Genomic DNA, 25,975 nt, shown 5'->3' with positions numbered 1-25,975 from the left:
CCAGAAGTTACTGGAAACGTATGCTATGCTTCTTATATTCATTTTCCTTATGTATCCACTGTAAGATAAGTGAAATTTAGAACCTCAGGCGTCAAATGAATCTATTAAAAACACTTTTCTCTTGCCAGGACAAAAATGCTGTCTCTCCACTCACGTTTCGCTAAACAAATTAGCATCATCAGGAGGTTACTAAAACTACCTACCATCTTAGGTAGTTTTATCAGCATACACTATGAAGATCATATTAAATACTAAACAAGGTGTTTTTATTTATTTTTATAAACAATATCGAATATTACAAACATAAATAACATAAAACAATATCATCACATTTTGGTCACTTGTTATAAAACAATTTCAGTTTTCAAATATCAGCATCGTTATTGAAGTCTGCTACAATTATGGGATCCATTTTGCCTTTAGTGTATTGAACAAGACCATCGGAAGCCTGACTATCCGGGTTCTTATCAGCTTGTGCAACTAAGGAAGAAGATAAATGTGTTAAAACATCAGAAATCTGTTAAAACATTAAGAAATAGCAGCTATTCACAATATAAACACTGTCAATGTGATAATATAAATGCATTCCTGTCCGTTTGAATATAATCATATAATAACAATTATTTTATGATTTATAATATTTTCAAAAATATATAGAATTCTTTGAAAATATTGTAGGTCCTTTTGAATTCATTTCTCTACCAAATTGAGGTTCGCACAAATATGTCAAGTAAATAAAAAATATTTTATTCAAATTCGGCTCTGACTAGAATATATTTACATCATAGACTACTTGAATTTTAGATAAGACATTTGGAAATTTCCTAATTTCATATACTCATCGTGTCATTCTCTTATTTTTAACTGTTTAAGCACAAAATGAGGAACACTTCTGGTATCATAAATAAAAGCATTCCTGTTTCAATCATATTTTGAACATATTTCAAGAGAAAACGTCATTGGATAGTAATATCTTACCAATTCGAGATTCTGCCTCCTGTTCAGAGTTGCTTATTGACTTAGGTTTACTTCTTTGGACGTTTGGGCTTCTGCGAGTTTTATAATCACCGAGAAGATATTTTTTATAGGCACCTTGCTCATCTTTCGTTATTTCACCTGCATCACTCACTTCAAAATTCTCATCTTCAAGTGCTTCATTATCTGAAGCATCTGGTTTCAATTTCTTCAAGTGATTTCTCTCAGCTATCACTTTCGAACCTCTGCTTTCATGTCCCTCCTCATAATCTTCATCGTTGCTTTCAAGAGCGGTACTTTCTTCTTTAACAGAATTTGGTTCGGCCTCCTCTTGAATACTACCACTTTCTTTCTCTTCGGTATTTATTTCACTTTCATTTACATCATCCAAGAGATCTTCTTGAATGTCATCTTTGTAATCATCGAGAGAAGTAAGAGATTCAATATGTTCACTTGGTATGTTTTCTTCAGCTTTTTCATGTACGGAATATTTTCCACTTCCTCCTGAGCTGTGCTTGTGTCCACCATGATTTCCTCCACTACCACCCTCATGGCCTCCGCCATGTCCATGTCCGCCACCTCCTTTACCATGACCACTACCTCCTCCTTGGCCATGTCCACTACCTCCACCGGCATGCCCATGTTCACTTCCTCCTCCCCCATGTCCACTACCTCCACCGGCATGCCCATGTCCACCTCCTCCTCCCCCATGTTTATGCCCCCCTCCTCCTCCCCCATGTCCACCATCACCAGTACCTTCTTTGTACCCCCATTTCTTGCCTCCGGAATGAGTTTCTTTCTTTCCATGCTTGGTAACGTGATCATGATGTGAGTCATGACCTGAACCATCTTTGTGTCCTTTAACATCCTTATAGTGCCCTCCTTTTTCGTGATGGTGCTTCTTTCCGTAGAGACTTTTTTCTTCTCCTCCATTTTTAGTTCCGCCTTTTTCAAAACCTCCCTAAAACATAACATTTGGGTAGTTGAAATATCGAATCATGAAAAAAAAATTATAGAGAAATGTTTCTGTGTTATACTCTTGATTTATATTGGAGGTATTTCAAGTAAACACGTATTAAGTAGAGGCGATGGCAGTTAAGCAAAGCTTAGACGTCGATCCTCTTCAGGTTTCACTGCGAGGCAACCAGTTGGAGTCCAAAAATAAAATAATCGTGAACGTGTTGTTCCGACTGGATATTTGTGGTGCTAGGCTGTGCCATGATTGTATTGCTGTACTCGACCGTCCTTAAAGGGCAGCAAAAACAAAGCAATCGTGATTCAACACCAGACAGCGTAGTTTCGACCCGCCTTAGGTTTCATTAGTAGTGCTATGCTGTACTATGAATACATTGCTGGACTCAATTGTAATATAAAACTGTCGGCAGAATGGAGGGTAGGTCAGGTCAAACTCGCAAAGGTTTATTGTAGCTCACACATATTGAAACTCGAACAAACAAACCCAGCTTCTTAACGAAGCCGATTAGTTTATATGGTGTGTGATCTTTCAGGTCAGACGGCAATAGTGCGGATTTGCCAAACTCTGAAAACCTGATGTTGATAAGAATGCAATATTTACACGATTTTTATATATTCACGAATCGGGGCAGATTTTACTGCATTATAATGAATGAACTTGTAAACGTACTATGAGACTTATTATCCCATCAATCTTTTCTTGCTTGATGTACTTACTTTATGGAAGCCATCTTCATGGTAATATTCTCCATGTTTTTCAAAATCTCCTTCATCGCCGTCTTCATCGAAAAATTCCTGTTTCTTCTCATACTCTTCCTTTTTACGTATATTATGTTCTCCCTTTGTACTGTGTCCTTTGGAATGTTCACCTTCTTCGTGAAACTGTAAAAGTTAATCAAATCAATAATAAAAGAATATCTGACATTATCAAGGAATATTGGTTAGACAGCTGGTTACCGGAAAAACAAATTATCAAAGCAGTCCAATATATGAGTTGAATTGAAATGAGGTTTTCCGTTAATCAGTTGTCGTTCCCATACAAATGATAACCGTAAGGATAACGGCGGGTTCCTAGTTAGCATTCGTCAGACGATATATTATTCCAGATGAGTAAGAATCGGTCCCACGTTCAAAATGGCGGTGAGTAAATGAGTATAACTAAAATCAGTCACACTCACCAATCATTTGAATGAGTAAATACTGTTATTTTCTGGTTTTTATAAATAAACATTCATTAGCATTTTTTCCTTGAAGCATAGATAAATATGAAGATTAACTTCCAACCACATGTTAAGTCAGTTTGGCTTCAGTTGGAATTCAGTTAAAAGAAAAGTTGTAAAATGTCATGTGAATATATCAAAAAAATAGTTGGAGAATAGAGCAGATGTGAAAAAACTGAAGTATGAATAGTTTCTATCTAATAATAGTAATTCAATAGTCACCTTTGATCCCTTCTCCCCTTTTTCTTCATGATGCTTCTCGCTATCGTATCCATCTTCATGGTGGTGTTCCTCTTTAAGACCTCCCATTTCTTCGTGTTCGCTTTGGTGATGTTCTTTGTCGTGATACCCTTCACTTCCTTTTTCATCATGATGATGTCCTTCATAACCCTTTTCGCTCTTTTCTCCGTGGGATCCCTCGTGTTCGGAATGGTATTCCTTGCCACCACCCTTCTCAAATGTCCCATCACCTATTATTTTTTAATTTTTTAGTGAAATATGTTCCTTAAATAAACGCAACGATTTTGGGTTAATCCAAAGTGTATATAAACCAATTGAATTATTTTTTTAAGACTGAACAGAAGCACTACAGGAAAATTATTAAGGCGCTCCAAGAGCCGGTACCGGAAGAATATTCAAGAACATTCAGCTCTCTCCTCAAAAAACTATTATCAGATCCACTTGAATAAATTGAGTAATTTCAGTTGGAATGATGTGACGAGTTAGTATATTCATTATTTGTTTTTCACGACATCAAGTTCTTGAAATTGGAAAATGGTCATTTTAGTTATATCGTTGAAAAAATTATTTTAAATTCCATCAAATATTGTAAAAAATATACAGGGTTGTTTAAAATTCCTAACTAGAGAAATAGCTTTACATTGTTTTTTTTTCGTTATAAATGTCGGCTCTAAGGAAATATGCGTTCGTTTCGGATTTAAAATTGCTTACCCAAAAAAATTGGCAGGTAACATGTACTATTATAGTTCATTGTCATCCGGTGTTGAAAAAATCATTTTTGAAAAATGTTTACCTGAACACTGTAGTCAATTATGACTTTTTTTTATTTTCTTCACATGCATTTTTTCTCCGAATCTTTATGTTCCTTGGGTTTAAAGGTCTGTGCCCACTATATACCGTACCAACCATGGCCGTGCTAGGACCGTATCAGACACGGAAAATAACACGACACGGTCTACCTTGCCCACCGTAATGGATCAACCGTAGTCTAAGCCCGTAAGCAACACGAATATGGCTATGAGATTATCTGCTCGACAATTGGCATTGGTAGGTATCATTTTGGACGATGAAGAAGCAGAAACTCAAAAAAAGACCCGATGCTATTGAATTCACGACTCTTCAAGATATCGAGAAAGTGAAAGAGAATATTGAACATTATTTACACATTTAGTTGATGATGAGGAAATTTTTTTTCGGTATTTTCGAATGTCTACAATTTAACGGAATGTATTGCTGAATAAAATTGAAAATGACTTACAACCCGTTTACACCCCGTTTACTCTGAAAGCTGGAGTTCACTTGTTAATTATTGTGACGACATTCTACATTTATTGAATTCAATAAAGAAAAGATTTCGTCACCTGCATTATTTGAAATGCGTGTCCAAGATCAATATCATTTTTATAATATTCAATGCATATCTAGTACTTATGTACTTCTCCTTTAAGATGATCACTTGGTAATCGAAACACGTGTTGGGGTGTTAAAAATACGATTTGGTGTTGGGGAAAAAACTCCAGTAATATTCATATCTAGTAGGTAACCTGCCATATATCAATTTCAGCAACTATGATCAAAACATATTTTTTCAATACAAGATTAATTATAATTATTAATACCCTTTCATTTTATGTAAACAAAACTCTTTCTTAAAAGTTTACTGAAGCAATGGTAATAAAAAATAATAATATTGAAGTCCAATTATGCCGCTTCAATAGTTTCATTACATCAATTTACATTTTTCTATCATTGATGAATATTTGTCTGAGAGTTGAGAGATCAACTTACCAGAATCGCCTCCTTCATGACCTCCGCCTCCATGACTACCACTTCCGCCATGATCACCACCGCCATGACCGCTCCCGCCTTTTCCACCACCTCCATGACTACCACCCCCATGGCTGCTTCCTCCGTGACCACCAGTCCCATGACCACTTCCTCCATGACCACCGCCCCCATGGCCACCACCTCCATGACCGCCTCCACCATGACCGCCACCTCCATGACCGCTTCCTCCATGACTACCGCCCCCATGGCCACTTCCTCCATGACCAGATCCACCACCCTCATGGCCACTTCCTTTATGACCACTACCTCCATGGTTGCTTCCTCCATGTCCACCACCCCCATGCCCGCCACCACCATGGTTACTGCCTCCATGTTTACCCTTTCCGCCATGTCCTTTTCCTGCGCCTTCGTGGCTTTTTTCCTGTACCTCATAGTTTTCAACCTGATATTCCACATCCTCATTTTCGTTTTCCAGGTCACGCTCAGCCTCATCGTTTCTTAAGGCTTGATGATCATCTTCGTCTTCTAAATTCGACTGACTACGAGTAGCTGTCAAATCTTCACTGTCTTCTCGATGCTCATCGTGATTAACATTATCGCCATCAGTTAGGATCTTTGGGCGAATTTCTTCGTTTGCTCCATCATTTTCGTTTTCCGACTCGACTCTTTTGAGATATTTGTAATAATCCACAGAATCGGGTTTCTGGTCCACCTGATCGATACGAGATTCTTTAACTTCTGCATCTGGCAGTGCCGTTGGCACAGATTTTCTATAAGAGAACGCCATAGGCTTCTGCAGTATTTTTTCCACTTTTTCACTTGCCTCACTAACTACATCTTTTTCCGATATTAATGGAAGCGCAACCTCTTCGAATATAGGTCTAGGTTCAGCAGCTGCGACACTAAGGTCCTCTGAAGCCGTTCTCACCGAAAATCCGGAGAAAACAACTCTTGATTCACTTTTTTGAAAAATTACTAACAACGTTATGGCGACCAGCTTGAAGCTGGTTTTCCGTGAATTGTTCAACATCCACGGGCTGGTCAATGACAATGGATTGTAAAATAAATATAAATAATCTTCTCCTAGTTAATTTGTTTATATAGTAATCCCTCCTCTGAACATTATGAAAAAATGAAAACACTTATTCAAATCATGTAATAGGAATTCATTAGGCGACAAATTGAGAGTGAACGGTGGTTACTTGCAATTTTATCAATTTATCGATTTCAAATTCAATGTAAAATAGAATTGGTTACGATCTGCGTTTTTACGCTTTTTCCATTTGTTTATTTATCGAGTTTACTGGTTCACTGATCATTCAGTAGAATTCATCCGATTATCGCTCACAAAGAGATTAATTTTGCTTTCACTCAGTTATTGGTACCTATATCTACTATTGCGTCACTCTTGAATTCTTATTGCACTTCCTCATCACATCTTGGCATCTTGTAGTCTTATCTAGGTCAATTGCTTGCATTTGACCACAAGCTATTTACCTCGATCAGAATAGGTGCATATTGTTGACCACTTACTTTCAGTAAATTGACTGCATTTTTTTAGAAAGGACAATTTTTTATAAAGAAAAATCTGGCCCATTGCGAGAAATATCAATAAATAAGGTGTTGATTAAATTATTGCAGTTGCAAAGTTTATAAAAGGCATTTTTCAAATCTGTCTAAATCTGTTTTTCCGTTAAGCAGATTTATTCAAAAGAGTAGTCCGTTGCGAACTTAGTTTGCATAGACACGGCTGTCTAGTGTAAATCACTCATACCTACGTTTCTTAGGTGTTCTAGTCTAGAACCAGTCAAGTCCAGGCTAATACTTCTTTTGGGCATTATCTTACAGCCTCCAGGTATGTTGAATGTTAGAGTGATATTTCAAAGGTCTGATTTGAGCTTTATGAAGCGTTAAAATTTACTAAGGTTTGTACACCTTTCTAGTTAGAAATGTATTTTAGTCATTGTTGAAAGCAGAGATTAAATTTTTGGTACAGGCGTAGACTTTCATAGGCTGCACTTTTTGCAATACTTAGCCCGAGTGACGGCCCCAAACCTAGCCTACTGCGATCCCGTGAAAAAAGCAAATTCTCGATATTTTGCTTCGCATTGAAATACCGAAATAAAACGGCCTACACACGTTACGATTTTTCGTACTGCTTGCAGTACGATATGCATCGGTATTGCCGCAGCAACGATAAATCATAACGTGTGTAGGCAAATTGGGTGATTTGCAGTATGCAGTCGTCGAATTGTTCACAATACGGAGCTTCCATAAAATATCGTATCAACGGTCGTGTCTGGGGTGGAGTTGTAGACAAATTGTAACGTGTGGAGCTTATTGCTGCGGCAGTTACGATTTTATATCGTTTAAAGCAAATCATTTAGGGAAAATATTTTATATATTTCATATCATTATAATGGATATGAAAAATAAGACGTTCTGCTGTATGTAAAGAAAACAGCTGCCTGTGGGATGTAAAATCAAAAAATTACTCGAATCAAATAAAAAGAAATTCAAGTTACGATATTTCATTTGCAAAATTTAATGAGTTGTTCCCAAACGAATCTCAGGAAATAATGAAAAAGATAATAAACAATATAAGAACTTCCTTCAGACGTGACTTTTGAAAGATTGAAATCTAAACCTTGGCAGTACGAGCTGTGGATGAAAGATGGCTGTACTGCATGCCATTCTTTACAATTTGCAGTTCAACATGCATTACGAAAAATCGTAACGTGTATAGGCCGCTTTAGTTATTTGAAAAATGTGCTTAGAAATCGAATTTGAGGTTACATTAAGAATTTCAACGGAAAATTCTATTTTTATATTCAAGTCCGAGATTTTCAATTGATGGTTCCGAATAAGAAGCCTAGGAAATGATAAAATAGTCAATATCAACGAAATAAATGAATTCATAATGAATATTAAGTTTTTCATTCTTATTCCTACATTAAAACGAATTTATTATTTTCGCAGCTTATTATTTGAAACTGTTAATTATGAATATGAAATTCGACTTTTGTGCTGGAATTCGGTATGTAGGCTCAAAATCGATTTCCAAACAACTTTTTCAAATAACTTATTTCGGTTTCATCATCGCGAAGCAAATTATCAAAAAATTTGACCTAGGTTAGGTTTAAGGCTGTCACTAGGACTATGAATTGCGAAAAGTTCGGCCCATGAAGGTCTATACCTGTACGAAAAATCAAATAATCTGTTTCCAAAATTACTAAAATAGAGATGTGTCTTCATCTTGAGTGTGTCACATTGTATGTATATAGATATATATTTTTATCACAAACAGATGTTTATATAATTATCTATATTATCTCAAAATAATCTAAAAGACATCCACCGGATTTGACGATGAAAAATAAGATTTTGAACTATCAAACAAGTCTTTACTTTCACATTCAACAAATCTGTCCTCCCTGGAATATTTTCAGAAGGGAGACTTCCAAAAAATTAAGTTTAGAAATGTTAAAAATGAATAATCATAAGGAATAATCAAAACACCACATTTTTTTAAATAAAGATTGTAACAGATTCTCATTTTCTGAATTGAGACTGGCAATTTTAATATTCGTACAAGTTGAACCAATAGGTTCATGCACTGTGGTAGTGTGCAATTAAAAATTTCTAAATTAGGTGACTGGGGTAGCATAATGTGTAATCCTATGATGTAACATAAAGATATGAATATATTTTGTTGAAATACATTTTTCAACTTCCAACTCATATAAATAGTAGGATGCCAAAAACTAATGAAGGAAACAAATAAATATCCGAGTCGTTGGCATACAAGGCTCTAATCAATTTAGACTATTGCTTCAGTAATCAGCTCAGTAAATAGCAAAATAGCATGAAATATTCAATACAAGCCTTATGCATAAAAAACGTTTTCAGAAATTATACCGAACTTGATAAAACACTTCAAAATGGAATCTTGCAACAATTTCAAATCGAATGTCAGGAGAAAGTTTCTATTACATAGTCAAAAAAGTTTAATTGTTAATTTGGCGGATAAAGTATTAGTTTTTAAGCGACCATTCGACAGAATAACCGTTTTATTTTTCTAATTCCTACAAAGATTTTTGAAAAATCAAATTATTTTCCCTGAACACTTCAGCGAAAACATGTATATATTGAATAGTATGGAATCTAGTACTTTCCCCTGAAATATTCCATAACCAATTACTTTCCCACCACTTAATACTTCATCCACACTCCCTGTTTGACATCCTACATACAAGTAATTATGAAAAAATTCCAGTGACTGCAAGTCAAAAACTTTTGACACATCAAATATACATAAACACGGACTGTTCTCATTCAGGGCGTCAGTAATTTTTGTTGTTAATACTGGGACTGCTTATTGAGTATTTCCTCTGAATCCAAACTAGTTAGTGGATAGAAAGAACTTTATATCTTTCAGCACCTGGTTTTCATTATTTGTCTAATCAAAGAAGTTAGCGTTGAAATTCTCAGTTATTTGCCCATTTTGTGTATATACTTCTAATTTGCTTGTAAAATAATTGAAATAGCAGGAAATCATCATGATAGTTTCAACTCTCTCATTGTCAGTTCCTACAGTTAATTTGGGACAAGTATATTCACATTATTAAAGTTGATGTACTTTTCTCTACATGTATTTGTGAAGCAGTCGTTCAGTTAAAAATTCCACATCAAGTCAGAATATTATTATTGAGAAAAAATAGTTGACATCTTCATCTTATAGCTTTAAGGATTGACTTCAAGGCTCGTCCCAGTAGCACACATACACTGTGCAATAGTTGCCTGCAACAAACACAAAATGGACAGGATCTCCAAAGTCAAACATAATTAGATTCAAAACCCTTTATTCGACAATTATTAGACATAACAACAAATACTATATACAAGATTTAATACGGGCTAAACTATGAATTCAGATTAATCATAAAAACGAACACTAAATTTTTCAGTTACACAGTCACTGACACCTTCTAAGAATTCAAAAAAGGTGTCTATTCGTGTCAAAGGATCAAGTGCTAATCTACTAAAACATCAACTTAATAATCAATAGTTTTTATAGAAAACGAAAAATTGTATCCCCATCAACATATCACGTTATTGAAGTAGTTTACCAAATAAATTTTAGTTGGCTAAAAGGAATATTAGGATTTTTATCGAGCTTTTTTGGGTAGTTTCACCTTCCACAATCTGAAAAATATGAAAATACCCAAAAAAGGCCGATAAAAAACTGGTTTATCTCCACAAAAAATTACTTTCATTCAATGAATATTAAAATCTCTATGTTTGTATCATCAAAGAGTATATGGTGAATATCAATCGATTTTTTAGTTTTTTTCCAAACTAGCGGTCATGGGTCCGTGCAGCACATTCTTTTCAAAAATGAAGCAACAATTAGCAAAGTGATCTAGCAATCATTGTCTCAAACTGATTTTGGACCCACTGGTTTTAGGTGAAAAGGAACATTTTACATTTCTATTATTGCCTAACCCTGCTATTCTTGAAATAGTGATATCACTTTTGGTTTTTTATATATTACAGTATGTAACAAAATATTTATATTTTTTATTATTCCTCCATATCATTCATATTTTTTTATGAATAGAATAGAATAATAACACTTTTTCAAATCTGTAGAGAAAGTTATATAATGAAACTTGAAGACCACATTATTTCAGAACTTATTCACTTAGCAATTTTGGTATTGGTAACAGAGAACTTTGGAGGGTTAAGTATTATAAACAGTAACTTATATGAAAAACATACTTCCAAGAATTATTAAAAGACAAAAATATAAAAAATACAGGAGCAACACCAATAACAGCGAAAATGATGAAAGCAGGAGGAGTGCATGAAATGATGGGGGCAAATACACGCCCCCATAAAAAAGATTTGGGAAGAGGAAAAGGTACCAGAAGAATGGAAAGCGGCAACAATATGTACTATATATGAAAATAGAATAAACAAGTTTGATAACATTACTAGGGCATTGCATTGTTAGAAACACCGGATACCAACACATTGGATTACTATGTGAGTGAGACAAAATGGGTTAAATGGGAATTTACAAATGCTAGTGAGATCACTCTTCCGATTGTGACCCTACATGGAATACGGGTCCAAAAAGTAACAAATGGAAATTTCACACTATACCCCACCCATTCACAATATACCCTACCCATTATCATTACTAACATCAAAGATAACATCAATTATGTACAAATCTACTGAAATCTAATAATGAATATTCTATACCCGTACAGACTCCTCTGGGTTTACCGAGTTATACAAAACCAATACATATCATTATCAACTAAAAACGTTATTCCTTTCTGTTGTACAAACAGTACAGAAATATAAAATCAAAACGGAAACTGTTCACAAAGTTCAATCAAGTGTAATGGATTAATAACGAAGGATTAAAATTAATTACCGCAATATTTTTATTTGATCAATTTGTACTGACATTATGCTTCGTATAATTCACTCAAAATGCATTTGCTGGTGTTGTACCAATCAATATCACTGTATAAAAATTCAATGAAACCCTATCATGAATATCCGGAATTACAGTTCATTTGTTACAAATGATTTTCAGCTATTGAACACATATCTGAGCAATACAGATGAATAGACAAAGAAACTCATTGTACTACATGGTTATTATGTGTTCTGATTCTCTTATGTATTGCATTCAAACCTGAATGGTGCCTCTGAGTAGGCTGCATAGCAGGAGTTTTGTCTGTCTTTCGTAGCAACGAAGAGCTTGGACTTTCGAACCACAAATCCAATGAATACAAAGCTGCCAACTGTCCCAATTTTTCTCTCTCTGCTCCATATAACCGTAACTCTGACTTGGAGGTATCCTGCAGAAATTTTGCAACTCTCGCATTTGAGCCAGTACTTATGCTGAAACCGCGTCTCTCTTCTCCCAATCGTCTACAACCTGGAATAACTTTAGGTGCAGTTTATAGAAGAAACATGAACTGTATAAGGAATGTTTTGAAAATTATGATCACATTTCATTATTTATAGAAGAATAAGTGGAAACCCATCGGTCGGGGCTCGAAACTGAACCGAATATTTTCAGTGAAATTGGAAATTTGATGCAAAAATTTTTCCATATCCGTTCTTGGGTTGTGTTCACAAACTCACTCCCGGAGAGTATACAGAGAACATCAAAGTATGATCATGTGACTAGAAACACAATGCTACATAATCCTAAAATAGTAGTAGGTAGGTATGCTAAAATCAGTTTAGGAACAATTTGGAGTAATTTCATCAGTTCGGACTTCCATTGTCTAATATGATATAAATTGATTTTAAATCCCTGAATCTCTAAAATAAAATTTAATAAAGCAAAAAACTGAAATTACAATGAAATAAAATACAAGCAACGATCAAGAAATCAAAGAATTAAACTATTAACACGAGTTGAAGAAATTAAAAATTATTAACAAGAAATGAAAATTGAAAATATAAAATTAAAAAATTTCATACCAAGTTACTTCACGATGTTTCGATTGTTAGTATCAACAATTGTCTTCGGGTGATAACTTCGGGTGATAACCCGAAGACGATTGTGGATACTAACAATCGAAACGCTGTGAAGTAACTTGGTTTGGAATCTTTCAATTTTATATTTTCAATTTTCATTTTTTGTTAATATTTTTTTTTAATTTTTCAGCTCGTGTTGATAGTTCAAATTTTTTTGGGGTTCTTTTTTGGCTGTTGCTTGTATGTTATTTCATTGTAATTTCAGTTTTTTGCTTAATACAATTGTTTTTTAGCTTATCTTTTTCATTTTTTACAGATTTTTTCAGGGATTTCAAATAGATTTATATCATATTAGCAATGGAAGTCCAATCTGATGAAATGCACCATGAAACATTGTCAAACACCTTCAAAAAAATTTATACCGCCTTACGTTTTGTCTACTACTGCGGTAGATATTATCAAAGGCGATGTGGTAACGGTCGAAGTTCTTTCTCAACGCTAAAAGTACAATTCCGGAACTATTTGTCTCCGTGCGCTTGGCTTCGTTTCTCTTAATTGGATTACCTGACCTTGTTTGTGTATAATTAGGGACATGTATCCAGATTTTATTGATGTTCATTGTCTCTTCCCTCCTATTGAAATTATCCCTGTGTTTCTGAATTTCTATTTCCTCTCAAAATATTCTTGGTTAGTAATTTTGAGTTTTATTGTTTTATTGAGTATTACTGTACGAGGATTGCCTTTTATGTTTCGGGATTTGGCAACCCTAGTGTTGCAATCTGGCAGCTGACAGCTCTATCGAAAAATTGGACATTTTGAGCTTATACGTACTTAAAACTGATGAATTTCACTAGTTCGGACTCCCATTGTCTACTATATAAAATGATTTGAAATCCCTGAAACAACTAAAGAAGAAGAACAGTCAATTCTGAGTGGTACACAAACATTTGTTTGCCAGTTATCTTCCAAGAAATCAGGAAAACCAACCGCCGAAGACGAATCACTCTTCACCACGACAATGCGAGCTCTCACACATCGACTCAAACAACTGCATTTTTGAGCACCCACAACATCGATTTGATGAGTCATCTGCCGTATAGTCCTGACTTGGCACCGCACTGACCCTCACGTAAAAAACTGAGAGGTCAACGTTTTTCGACACTTGAAGAAGCGGTTGCTGCATTCAGAATGCATGTTTTAGAGATACCTCAATCAGAGTGGCAAAAGTGCTTCGACAATTGGTTCAAACGCATACAAAAGTGTATAGATCTTCATGGGAAACATTTTGAAAAACAATAAAGTGATTTTCGATTATTAATATTTGTTTTTGTTCTCTGATCCCGAAATATAAAAGGCAACCCTCGTGTCTTTGAATGAGATAATGCACATGTTCACTCTTTAATCTCATATAGCATATCAGCTTGGGGTTTATCTAGTGAAGCGCAAAGGGTGTTTATTTTACAAAAGAGAGCTGTCAGAATTATTCAAAGAGTAAGTAGACGCACGAGCTGTAAAGAACTATTCAAAATCCTAAAAATTTTAACCTTACCTTGCATTTATATTTACCAGATACTGATGTTTGTAAAATCAGACAGACAATTGTTTGCTCCATTGAATAGAAACAAATACAGTACAAGAAATTCAACTTTATTGGAAATACCAATTCACAGACTGGCCAGGACCGAATCAAGTCCTTTTTTTATGGGTATCAAATTATTTAATAAATTGTCAACTCATGTTAGAGAAATGTAGCTGAGAGAATTCAAAACAGTATGTGAAACAACTTTTAATTGACAAAGCCTATTACTCTGTTGATGAGTATTTGAAAGATCCTATGTAATGTATAATTGGTTAATGCCTTCATGGGTTGATTAGAATGCCAACACAATTACCAAATGTGGCTCAGTTCATAATTATATTTAATTTTGATGTACCTACGATTTCAATCATATAATCGACTGTTTCAATCAACGAGGTTTTCTATCTATATATTTAGATTTTATTTTATTTTATCTATCATATTTATTTCTTATTTTTATTATTGACTTGTTCTATGTCATCATGTTATGATCGTTATTATTATTATTGTGACTGTCTTTTTCGAGAGCATGTACTACCTGATTTGTCGGTTTCTCCGATGCAACAATTTCTCTTGTGTTCAGAGAAACGGGTATACCCAGCAGCCAAAAGGAATCCAGTATACCCCGAGTGTTGCTGAAAGTTCTTAGATTTTTTCTGATAACTTTTGTAGGCCTAAACATTTTCAACCTAGGGAAGGAAAACTTTTCAGTTAACAGGTCTGCTCGAAATCTATTTCGCTGTAACAATTCCCTTTGAAGATCTTTTTTTTAGGTAATTAGGTGATTTAGTTTCTCAGGAAGACTCTCAGGTTCACAAATGCGTCAGACCCTCTCAACCAACGTTTTATTTACTCCTCTCTTCAGTTGTGGATAGAGTTTTCATTCAGGTACCTGCCTGTGTGTTGATTTCCTGTACACTCTATGGCTCAATGTACCATCTTCACGTCTGTTAACAAGATCATCCAAGACGGCTATTATAGTTCCTTGGGTTTCTCGAAATTTCCCATATGAAAGTTCGCCACCGCCGGACTTGATGGACTGTCATTGCAGTACCATCCGTTTGTTCGTATAAAACACCAGTCCACTGGAAATAAGTTGATGATAAACAATGAGCGAAGAGGGCGGTTACCTGCTGGAAATACTTAACCAATTAGCCGTATGGTGTCCTTGAAAGTAGTTGTAGTCAAAATTACTATCCGAGAATATATCGATAGGCAATAGACATTCACAAACACATGGAATAATTTCAATAGAAAGAAAGAGGCAATGAACATCAACAAAATCTGGCTACCTGTCCTTAAATGTACACAAACAAGGTCAGGTAATACAATTAGGAGTAACGAAGCCACACCCATCTATGATAATATGAAACCAGCATTGTAGTTTCTACTGCACTTCGACTGTTACCTCATCATCTTTGATAATTGCTACCGCAGTAATATACGAAACTTCAGGCATAAAAACCTGCAGACCATGGCCAAAAAATCTAGAAAATAGATTGGACATTGTTATTGTGTTGATTGAAGATTATTGTTGTTGGATGAATGGTTAAATTGACCAACAGATTTATTGAGGGCAAATGTGAAAACCCTCAGCATAAATGACAATTGAGAAAAACGAGTTTTTCATATTCAAGTACTAGACATTTCGAAATATTTTGAGAAAACTTCCCTTATTTACACTTATATAGTGTTTGAAATACTCGAAACGAATAATCTAATTTGTACATATCTGATGAATAAAAAATATATTATTTTTCAATGATTTCAGAAAAGCAGTGAAAAAATCTGTTGATTGAAAGACCTTATTGCCACTCAATATTTTGCTAACTTACTCCTTATTTGTGTTTTGCATATATTACATCACTGTTTTATTATAATCGTTGATTTATAATATTTTCCTGCAACTACCATAGTGTACATTCTACTTACATTACGAGTATTCTTAATGGGATTGTGAAATTATTACTTATTAATGTATTGTGTGAACAATTATTAAAAATAATCAAGTAAAAGAATTCATCTACGTTCAAAAACTAACGGATGATATTGATGATCGATTAAAAATATCCTTTGGTAATAGTCATTATATTTAAGTGCTGGATAGAAAGGTTTCGACTTTCTACTTCTCCATCTTTATACAAAAAAAATGTGGGAATCTTCCAAAGAAAGAAAGAAAGCAAAAAAATTTCATTATATACTCTTTAAAAAGATTTGTAGCTCATGCAAAGAAGTAACTTTCAGACACAAACTGGAAGAAAAAGTCCTCTTGAAAACACTTCTTTCATATAAACATTGAATTGAACCAAGAACCAAGGAAAGAATACTTTAGAAACAACTACTTTTTTATGAACATTGGATTATACAAAAAACACTTTTTTCTATGCAGTTTGTCTTCCAAACATTCGTTATGGAATCGAATCAGATATCATTCAAAGGATTGCTACACAATATAGTATATGAAAGGCGTAAAATTTCACTTACATGGTACACTGTCATCCTCAATGGCGGACATCCAATATTTCTGAATAAGACACTTGCTTAATTGCCTCTTCAGCATCAATCTGGATAACATTATAAGATGAAGCAGTCAACTCATTCATAAAATTAAGAATTTATATCATGAGTGAGTTAAATCTACTCACATCATCAATGACATTCATTCGCTTATTTGATTTAACCCCAGCCATAAAAATCTTGAGAGAAGTATACTTTTAGGAGAAATTAATTTTTGAGAAAGAAAGTTTTTACTTTCTACTTCTCCATCTTTATACAAAAAAATTTGAGTATCTACCGAAGAAAGACATTCATTTCAAAATAAACAACTCTTCACAAAGATGTGTAGATCATGCAAAAAAGTAACTTTCAGTCACAAACTGAAAAAAAAGCCTGTAGAAACAATTACTTTCATATAAACATTTAATTCACAAAAGAAAAAATACTTTCGAGACAACTAATTTTATTTTAACATCGCTTTATACAAACAGGAAAAAGTGTTTTTGTAACAGAGATTAGACGTTTTCCTAAACAACTTTTATGATCAGAATTCATCACAAATTGCGAGTCCTCTCAAAGTAGTCAATATTATTGTGATATTTATTCTTTCCTACGTTTATTTCCTTTACGATTAGGACATTTACTCAAACTCTACTGACCCTATAAATAAATTTGGGTTCATTGTATTTGAAAACATATTTTTGTTTCTTTATACTCGAGTATTGAAACTTTTCCTTCACTGACCATGAAAGTCACAATCACCATGAAAGTTTGATATGAAAGTATCGTTAAGTTATAAAAAAACTTGAAGTGCTCACCTGCTCGCATTTCCCTAGAATCAGATTCGTTGAACGAAGTTGGATCCATGACAGACGGGTTATCGATAGACGGAGCCCAATCAGTGAGTTCATCATCCCCCTCGTGGCCCTCTCCGCCACTCCAGCTAATACTACTCTCGCTTCCTGCGTCACAATTTTCATCGATACTCTGAGTTTCCATTAAATTGACCTTGAATAGAAATTGAAAAGCCAATGAATATTTCAATGTCCCAAAAGTATAATTCAAATTCCCTCACATCATCCACTCCACCAGACGGATTACAAAACTTTTCAATTTTATCCACAATACTCTGATGCAACGGTCTAATCTTTGAGCTGTGCCTTATAGACCTGCCGTTATCCACAACTTCTAATCTATGCGATCGCTTCCTTTTCCCGCATGGGGGGATAGGTGTTTCATCGATGCTCATTCGTTTCAATTTCCTTTTCCGTCTCAGGTTTGGTCTGGCCGGAGAATGTTCATTCACCGAGTCACTCTCAAGACTATGACTGACACCTATTGGAATACAACTAGATTAAAGTCAAAGTTAGAATTACATAAATGGTCATTCTGCAATTGTCCTTATGTTTCAATTAATTCACTGTAAAACAATGACTAAAAAAATGTATTAGAAGAAAATATTTCATAAGCTGGTGTAAATCACCGTCATGAATAAGCTATGAATTTGATACTGATATTGTTCCAAAGAAAAAAGTAAACAACTTCATGCGAAAACAATTCTAACACTATTCAACTCTAAACATAAATATGTCAAACTGATAATGTTAAAAAGTTCTCTGATCGCAAAAATCTTGAAGGACTCAATCTAGTACAAGCTAATGAGCCTGCTCTACCGTGTTACTTTAATGGTGGACGATATTCTTTGGGGAGTTTTCAGCTCCAGTTGCAAAGATTATCGTCCGGGAGCAAAACGAAAAACAGATGAAATAACGAGGTTTCCTCTTCACACTTCACAGACTCTTAGAACCACTCAGTTGAAATGATTGTTCTGATTATTGGAGTCCGTGGTGGCATAGTGCTTTTGCTACAATCGAACTACGGACGAAATTTTGGCAGCACAAATGCAGAAGAACTATTATGCTTGTCTTCCCAAGGCATACGATACCAACACCCAATGATCATTTACTGGACAGTGGTCACTGCTTATGAATGCTGGTGCACCCTCCAAGTGTCAGGGCTTCAATCTTTTTAATAATAAACTTTACTCACTTGTGATGCACTGTTTGGAATGTTTGGTGTAGTAATGAATATTACTGGATTTTTTTCCCAACACCAAACCGTTATTTTAACACCTCGGCACGTGTTTCGATCACCAAGTGGTCAACTTCAAGAGGAAGATCAAACAGTTTGATCTTCCTCTTTGATCTTTGATCTAATGTTGTCTCGGCGAAAAACAGCAGAATTATACTGATGAAAATTGAAAAGAAATGCTCATCATTACAGAACTTATTAGACAATGTCACTCATATTTGTAATATTATGAGTATATGTCTTTCATTTATCTGAAATTTGAAAATTCAGTTGCCATTCCAATTCAAAATGAATAATTTAAGTAATATAGGTAATATAGTTACAGAAAAGCACGCGCGGTAAGTGGGAAATTGACTGACATTTCTGATAATTCACAGATGGAAAACAAATAGGCTATATCCACAAACTTTGATTCATAATAATGTTTATGTAAACAAGAAAAATGTTGTATTACAATGAAACAGGCTTTTTTGGAGCAGTGCTGATCTTTCTTGTACTGCCTGAAGGTCGTATGTCCGAAAGACATGATTAAAGCAATTGCTACCCCTGTAAGTCGTTGAGGGCTTCTTAGTTCAACTCAGCTCACTGCAAAACGTTTAGTCTAAAAAAGGTCTTCGACACGTGAATATCTCCTAATACTAGTCATTTTTGAGTTATTACGGTTTTCTGTCAACATGGCCGAGAATTCAAACTCATCTGTCTACTTCTCAAAGTAGCGCATATAGAAGAGACCTATATTTGGCTACAATCTAAAATCTGAGGTCGATATGTTGAAATAATGCTGAGTACACTTGTTAAAAATAATTTTAGCATTAAACTTTTCAATTCTCATATACAACAATTGTAGTTATCTCTCACTTAATTGGTTACTGGTATATGAGATAGCAGGTAGAATTTGAAAGACAATTACAAGCTCAATTCTTGGCATTATAAAACAAAGCTTGGCAATGGTGTTAGGAATCACACGTTAAAAGGTAAGACCTTGTTAGTCCTTTGCTCGCACAAGTTTCTCAACTTCTGAGAGTTGTCGTTTGTATGGGGGCGACAGCTGATTAACGGAAAAACAGTTTTTTTTTAACAGAATGGTGAGTGGTTAAACTCTTGGTCATTCAATAAAAAGGAAGTATGAATGTTTGCCCTTGTTGATTTCAAGAGACTCCAGCAGGTTCAATTCAATTCCTTTATTTTCTGTATGGAGTATGTCATAGTTAATGGTGAAATCCTGATTATTCTCCAAAAGGTGGCAGGCATGGATGAAAGTGGTCTTCTTCAGTTGAAAACTTCTTTTGTATAACGATATTCTCGTTTCAAAATTTCTTGAAATTCTTCCTATGTTATCTTTGTCACATAGACAAGGATAACAGATCAGATATCTTGAAACTAACATGCGGGTCGTGTCCAAGAGTTTATATCGGAAGGACTTCAAGAAATTTAAAACGAGAATCTCCGAACTGAAGAAGACAAATTCCACCTATGCGTGCCACCTTTTGGGGAACAATCACGATTTGAATGAACACTATCTACGATATACTTCATATAGAAAATAATATCATTGGCATTGTAAGATTATATTCTAGTGACATTTCGGAAAAAAGCGGCTCCGTCAATTAGTAAAGTTTCATAAACTACACTTCAAGATTTGATCTCCACAAACTTTATCTTTTAAAAAGATATCACGACATGTTTCACTAACACAGTAGCTTTTCCATAAGCCTCTCACCAACAAACTAAACATGTTGAATAGCTGAAAGTGAACATATGTTTGAGAGGAGTCTACCAACATAAAAAATTAAAAATTGGTAATCGAATGTACGCAGCCCGCGAATTTCGAATATTCAAATTAGTTTTTGAACAGACAGGCTTGCTTTGAATATAAAATCATTTGGAATAACGTTCTCAATCCCACAGGGCTAATATGAAGACTCAAGTCATGGTATACTATCTAAAACCTGAATGATTTTTATAGAGAAATTGATATATAATATAAATAAATACTCTTTTCCATACGTCAAAATTCTGACGGCCCTATTTTCAACTCGAGCTCCAAGCTGGAGATATGCTTCATTTACTTCAAATCTTATGCTATCTATCCTATCCCTATATGAATCTCTTACCATAACATTCAATATTGAAATCTTGAATTGCGCAGATTTTTCTGTATAAATTACTGCACAACAATGTGGATGTTATGGAGGTTTATCTCTTATAAATATATGTGTGCCTCATTTTAGAACTAAGAGTACAAAAACTTTTTACAGCCGACTGACCAGAACCAATTTGTACCTCAAGTCACCCATCTTTAGCATTTGCAATAATTTCAATTTAATCTCAAATTGGTGTGACATTAATTTTGATTCCCTAGAATATGTTGTTGAAACTGCATCTCAATATTTCATGGAGATTTTTTAATTGTCTGGTATCCTCATACTTCAAGCAATTCATGGTATCCTCAGACAGTGGTGCTTTCATCGAAAAGGCTGTCTAATCCGTTCGAGATATACAACATATAATTTATATCAATATATTGGGAGTTATGGCAAAACTAAAAATATCGCGCGAGGAAATAAAGTGGCCGGACAAACCAATACGAAAAAGTTGTATATTTGTTTTGTGTTGTCTTCAGGAAGATAGGTACGTACCTAATACAAAATTAAAATTGGTAGTTGTGGATATACTTTTGTTTTAGTGAATTTTTCCCAAGGTCATTATTACTAGTTATTAGTTGGGATACCAGTCTTCATCCAGGAAATTAATATGAAGTTGTGTGGTAGAAGCAAGGAAAGGAACTCCAAATTATAAGAGGTTGACGGATCTTGCTCCATTAACCACTACCAATGGGTAGCCCCACCTATGCAAAAAAAGGCTTTGAATGCATAATCGATTTCTACAATTGTCTACAATGTTCCAAAATATTCCACAACACTCGGAACTGTTCTGGAACGTTTCATAATAACCAAGAAGATTTCCGAACATTTCAGACTATTCTCGAAAATTCCCGAATATTTTGCTGTCAAATACTCTCAAATAGTCTGGACTGTTTCAGAAATTTCTGGAAGGTCAAACTTCCAGCCCCTATATCTTCAAAAGCACGCGCTTCAGGTAAAATCAAAAACCTTCTTGGATGGAGGGTAGAGGGTTACAGATTTGATCATTCCACAGGATGTTCCTGTATGTTCCAGACTATTTTAAAACATTTTGGAATATTCTGGAATATTGTGGAATGCTGTTACACTTTCGAATTCTAGAACTTTCTAGAGGGCAAAAATTCCAAAACTTGAATAGCACAGTTTTCAGGTAAAACAGGAGCCTTCTTTTTGGATGGAGGATAGAGAGCTAACAAATCACTCATCATTCCTCAATGATCTAAGATGTTCCGGGTTTTGCCGAACAATTCACAAATTTCCGAGATGTTCTGGAATGTTCTGGAGTGCTCTTGAACACTCTCGAATGTTCTGGACTGTTACAGAACTTTTTGTAAAGCAAAATTTCTAGTTTGTTTGAAGGTGATTGACAATGTTTCGTGATGAATTTCACTAGTTCGGACTTCCATTGTCTATTATATAAAATGTTTCAGGGATTTCAAATCATTTTATATAATAGACAATGGAAGTCCGAACTAGTGAAATTCAAAATTTCTAGTGCTTATATCTTCAAAAGCACGCCCTTCCGGAAAAAACAAGAATCTTCTTCAGGGACAAGCTAATGACACTATGACGAAAAAAAAAAGGTAGACATTTGTTCTGCTATATGTGTGAAGCCGTGTCAGAGCGCTATTGGGTTCGTAAAATTATCAAATAAAATGAATAATAGCTACATACAACCACCATGAACACACAAAAATAAACATAACTACATAATGAATTGCAACATTTCAACAACACTGAAAAAGTATTTGACCTATAAAATATTTAAAGAAAATCAACTTGTTGAGAGTCATAGTAGTGAAAATACATAATTCACTTTTAGAGTAAAAACCACTAAATTCTACCTGAATCCATACTGTGTTTTACGTCCATATGATAAAATTACTAAGCAGTTGTCCTGTCATTTAGTTTGAATTCAAATTTTTATGTTTTTTTCCATAGGTAATGAACTTTGAACTTATCCTGTGTCGGACTGGTCATACAGTGGAGATGGTGTTTGCCCTGCGTGAATCCCTGACCCTACATACCCCCTAGCTGGCGACTTACATGTTAAATGGTTCATACATACATGGAGGAAAATGAAATGAAAAAAACAGAAAAATTGTTGACCCTGAGGTCATCTCTAAAACTTCCCACTATTTTCAAGCTCAAAGCTCCCAAAATTATTTCTGCTTGTAATTCTTGAGCTCTTCGAACTGAAGAATATGACTTGGCTAATTTTCGACCTCCTTGAGCTCCAAAAATAATAATGGTGTTTTTTATGTTTTGAAAGACAATATTTACTGAGAAATCAACTGTATTGGGGCTTTCAATGCTTTTCTTTGAGAAAGAAATGATGTTCGTTCAAAAATATTGCTTCATCAAAGTATTTGAAAATTATTTTGAAGAGATAATTTATTGAAAAATTCTCATAACAATATTTTCTAAGTGAATTGAACTATTTCAAAGGCATTTGTCGTGGTTTTGAGTAATATTGTCCATAAAAGTCAATTGGTCATGAAGTTATTTCAAAAAAACTTTAGAAATATTTAAATGAAGATAACTTTTGAAGAAATCAAAGAATTTTGATTGGTTGTGCAGCCTTTGAAGTTGTTTATAGAGGAAAAGAACTGATGAGATTTTGCAGTCAATCATTTGAACTGTTCACCATCTACAAATCAAGAGATACTAACATAATGTATTTATATACTTTAATGGAACATTCCAGCTTAATAACCACACATGCCTTACTCATGAAGCAAAGTACTGATAAAATTTCTCAATATGTATATGCATAAGAAATTATCAACAAAAAATGATAATGTAATTAATTGTTGGCAAATTGACCTGATAATTGTTATTACCTCATCAAATTTTTACACAAAAATATATTTACATTTCATGTGGTTTTCTTCCACTTAATTGGTTTACTCATAGCTATAGGGTCTATACAGTGTATTTATTGAATATGCAAAGAAAATTCCAAGAGCTTTTACGTGGATGTGTAATGACCCTTATTAGAATTACATTATTCTAATAATTTATAATGTTGAAACACAGACACTCCACAACTATCCAATAATATTCCATTTCCCTTCATCAGAAGCTTGTGAAAATTTACTCACTGCCCAGGCCCGTCCAGCCCAGTCAGACACTGGACTTACCACTATGATTCTCAACAGACAATATCATGACAATACCAAAAGTATTTCTTGAAGTAAGTAAATGTTAGTACCAAGCTACTTGTTATATACTATTTCCAGTACTCTACCCTACCTCGAAAAAAATTATGTATGGGATGTTTCATTCTCAATGATGTCCTCTGATTTAAAGCTTTAGCTACAGTAATACTGAATGACATATCGTCAGAGTCGGACTGATGGAAACTAATCAATTTATTGCGATGTTTGTCACCCTTTATTTCCGAATTACTGCTAGAACTCTCATCTGAATGATTCTCCCCTGGCTTGTTTACATACAAATCTAAAATACAATCTTATCCAATTAGGTACTACTGTGATAGTGGGAATATTTACGCAAATTTCCTGCAGATCTTGTCCTACGTCTCATGCCCCATTTTCCACCATTTGTTATCAAAGGCCCACAAGTTTCTGATTCTTCCAAAGCAATTGTGAGATCTTGGGCTAAATGATCCATCTTTATAGTAATAATATACTTTTATATTCCAAATTATCGGCAACAAAGTTTCTACTATGTCCTTTTAAAGCAGATGATCAGCCCAGCGTCAGATGGCTATGTTCATGTTTATTATTTATTAGAAAGGAGAAAGGTACAAAAATATATGGGACACAAAAGTCATGTCACCTGTCAAGTCAGTGTTCAGCATTAGTAGGTGAGTTCCAATCAAGGAGTACATCTGGTAGTTGGTGTATCTTTGGTTCAAATCTTGATTTTCTAATCAAGAGGAGGAAAATCGAATGTTTCTCGCTGTTTCACTTATAATACAGGAAGAGATAAACAATTTTTCCCAGATGGGGGAGTTCACCTAATTTGATCACAGAAAATTATACACCATGGATCACAGAACTCAAATCTTTATAAACAAAGATATTATAATATATATCCAGTATCTATGTTTATAGCCCAACAAATTCAAAACAGAAACTAGTGGTAACTATATAAATGCATAACTTATACATTGTATCAATTAAATTTGTTTCGCAATTATTTCAAATGGTGTATTTCTTACTTCAAACTCGGCCCCAACCCCTCTAATCCCTCTCGATGGCCCTGTCTGTGTATAACAACACAACTGACACAACAGCCGCCAAAAATTTCCTCGCCCAAACATGGGAGCCAACTTACAAGTGTCACGGTATCACAGAGTATTTACTATTCTTTGACGGTACACTCTTCCCATGAGTTATGATGAATGACATTTTTTTACTTTGACACATAGCAATTATGTATGTTGTTTGAGATATGCCTCACGTCCAATGAAGAAATACTTTTAATAAATCTGCAGCACATGCACTTAAATTCAAAATCCCATTTGTCCCCATAAGTGCATTCACTCATATAACAGTGCACTATTTCCAGAATCTGATGTATACGACCCTATGGGCTTGTTCATAATGATCAGAATGTCCCCAGTTTTTGTAAATTGGATAATAATTATGGCAATTTCAATTTCAAAAATAACAGGAAAATGATTCAGTATGTCTTAATGCTAATGTTACAGCCAAGTCTGTCTGCAGGAGGTTTGGGTTCTGTAATATTGAACGATCATATCAATCTCAACCACACTCTCAACAAAAATTCGTCAAATCGAAAGGAAATCATACGAAAATAATTGAAATTGAACTGGAAATGGATTTCAGAGTCAACAATCATAAACTCATTTATTTTACAACAAAACCTAAAATAATGGAATCAAACGCCTTTTTTCTAATGTTTCTCAATGTGATTGAGTGGATGAGTATTCTGTTACACCTTACGTCACGTTAGGTGAAGAC

The 25,975-nt window shown here is 34.5% G+C and overlaps 2 protein-coding genes across 4 annotated transcripts; both read right to left on the bottom strand.

Annotated features, from left to right (window-relative positions):
• Positions 1-256: 256 nt before the first annotated feature.
• Positions 257-9,933, bottom strand: LOC111502694 (uncharacterized). The gene is made up of 5 exons (XM_023156835.2): positions 5,199-9,933; positions 3,393-3,640; positions 2,668-2,832; positions 979-1,936; positions 257-480 (listed from the first exon to the last, which is right to left on the bottom strand). Exons 1-5 carry the CDS (start codon positions 6,226-6,228, stop codon positions 365-367), a joined length of 2,517 nt encoding a protein of 838 aa, XP_023012603.1. The 5' UTR covers positions 6,229-9,933; the 3' UTR covers positions 257-364.
• A 110-nt stretch (positions 9,934-10,043) lies between these two features.
• On the bottom strand, positions 10,044-24,850 carry LOC111502697 (uncharacterized). 3 transcript variants are annotated; one of them, XM_023156837.2, is made up of 5 exons: positions 24,536-24,841; positions 24,276-24,482; positions 17,861-18,120; positions 17,604-17,793; positions 10,044-12,168 (listed from the first exon to the last, which is right to left on the bottom strand). In XM_023156837.2, exons 1-5 carry the CDS (start codon positions 24,654-24,656, stop codon positions 11,858-11,860), a joined length of 1,089 nt encoding a protein of 362 aa, XP_023012605.1. In that variant the 5' UTR covers positions 24,657-24,841; the 3' UTR covers positions 10,044-11,857. The 3 variants fall into 3 exon arrangements, with proteins under 3 accessions (XP_023012605.1, XP_023012607.1, XP_023012608.1); XM_023156839.2 differs by having other exon boundaries at positions 10,044-12,159; positions 24,536-24,835; XM_023156840.2 differs by lacking the exon at positions 24,276-24,482 and having other exon boundaries at positions 24,536-24,850.
• Between the last annotated feature and the right edge of the window lie 1,125 nt (positions 24,851-25,975).

Source organism: Leptinotarsa decemlineata, unplaced genomic scaffold (assembly GCF_025532065.1).
Source record: "Leptinotarsa decemlineata unplaced genomic scaffold, Ldec_3_MD MMD2_tig00026336_RagTag_RagTag, whole genome shotgun sequence".
Lineage (NCBI taxonomy): Eukaryota > Metazoa > Arthropoda > Insecta > Coleoptera > Chrysomelidae > Leptinotarsa > Leptinotarsa decemlineata.
Note: the sequence above shows the minus strand (reverse complement) of the source record. Positions and strands in the feature narration are given on the sequence as shown.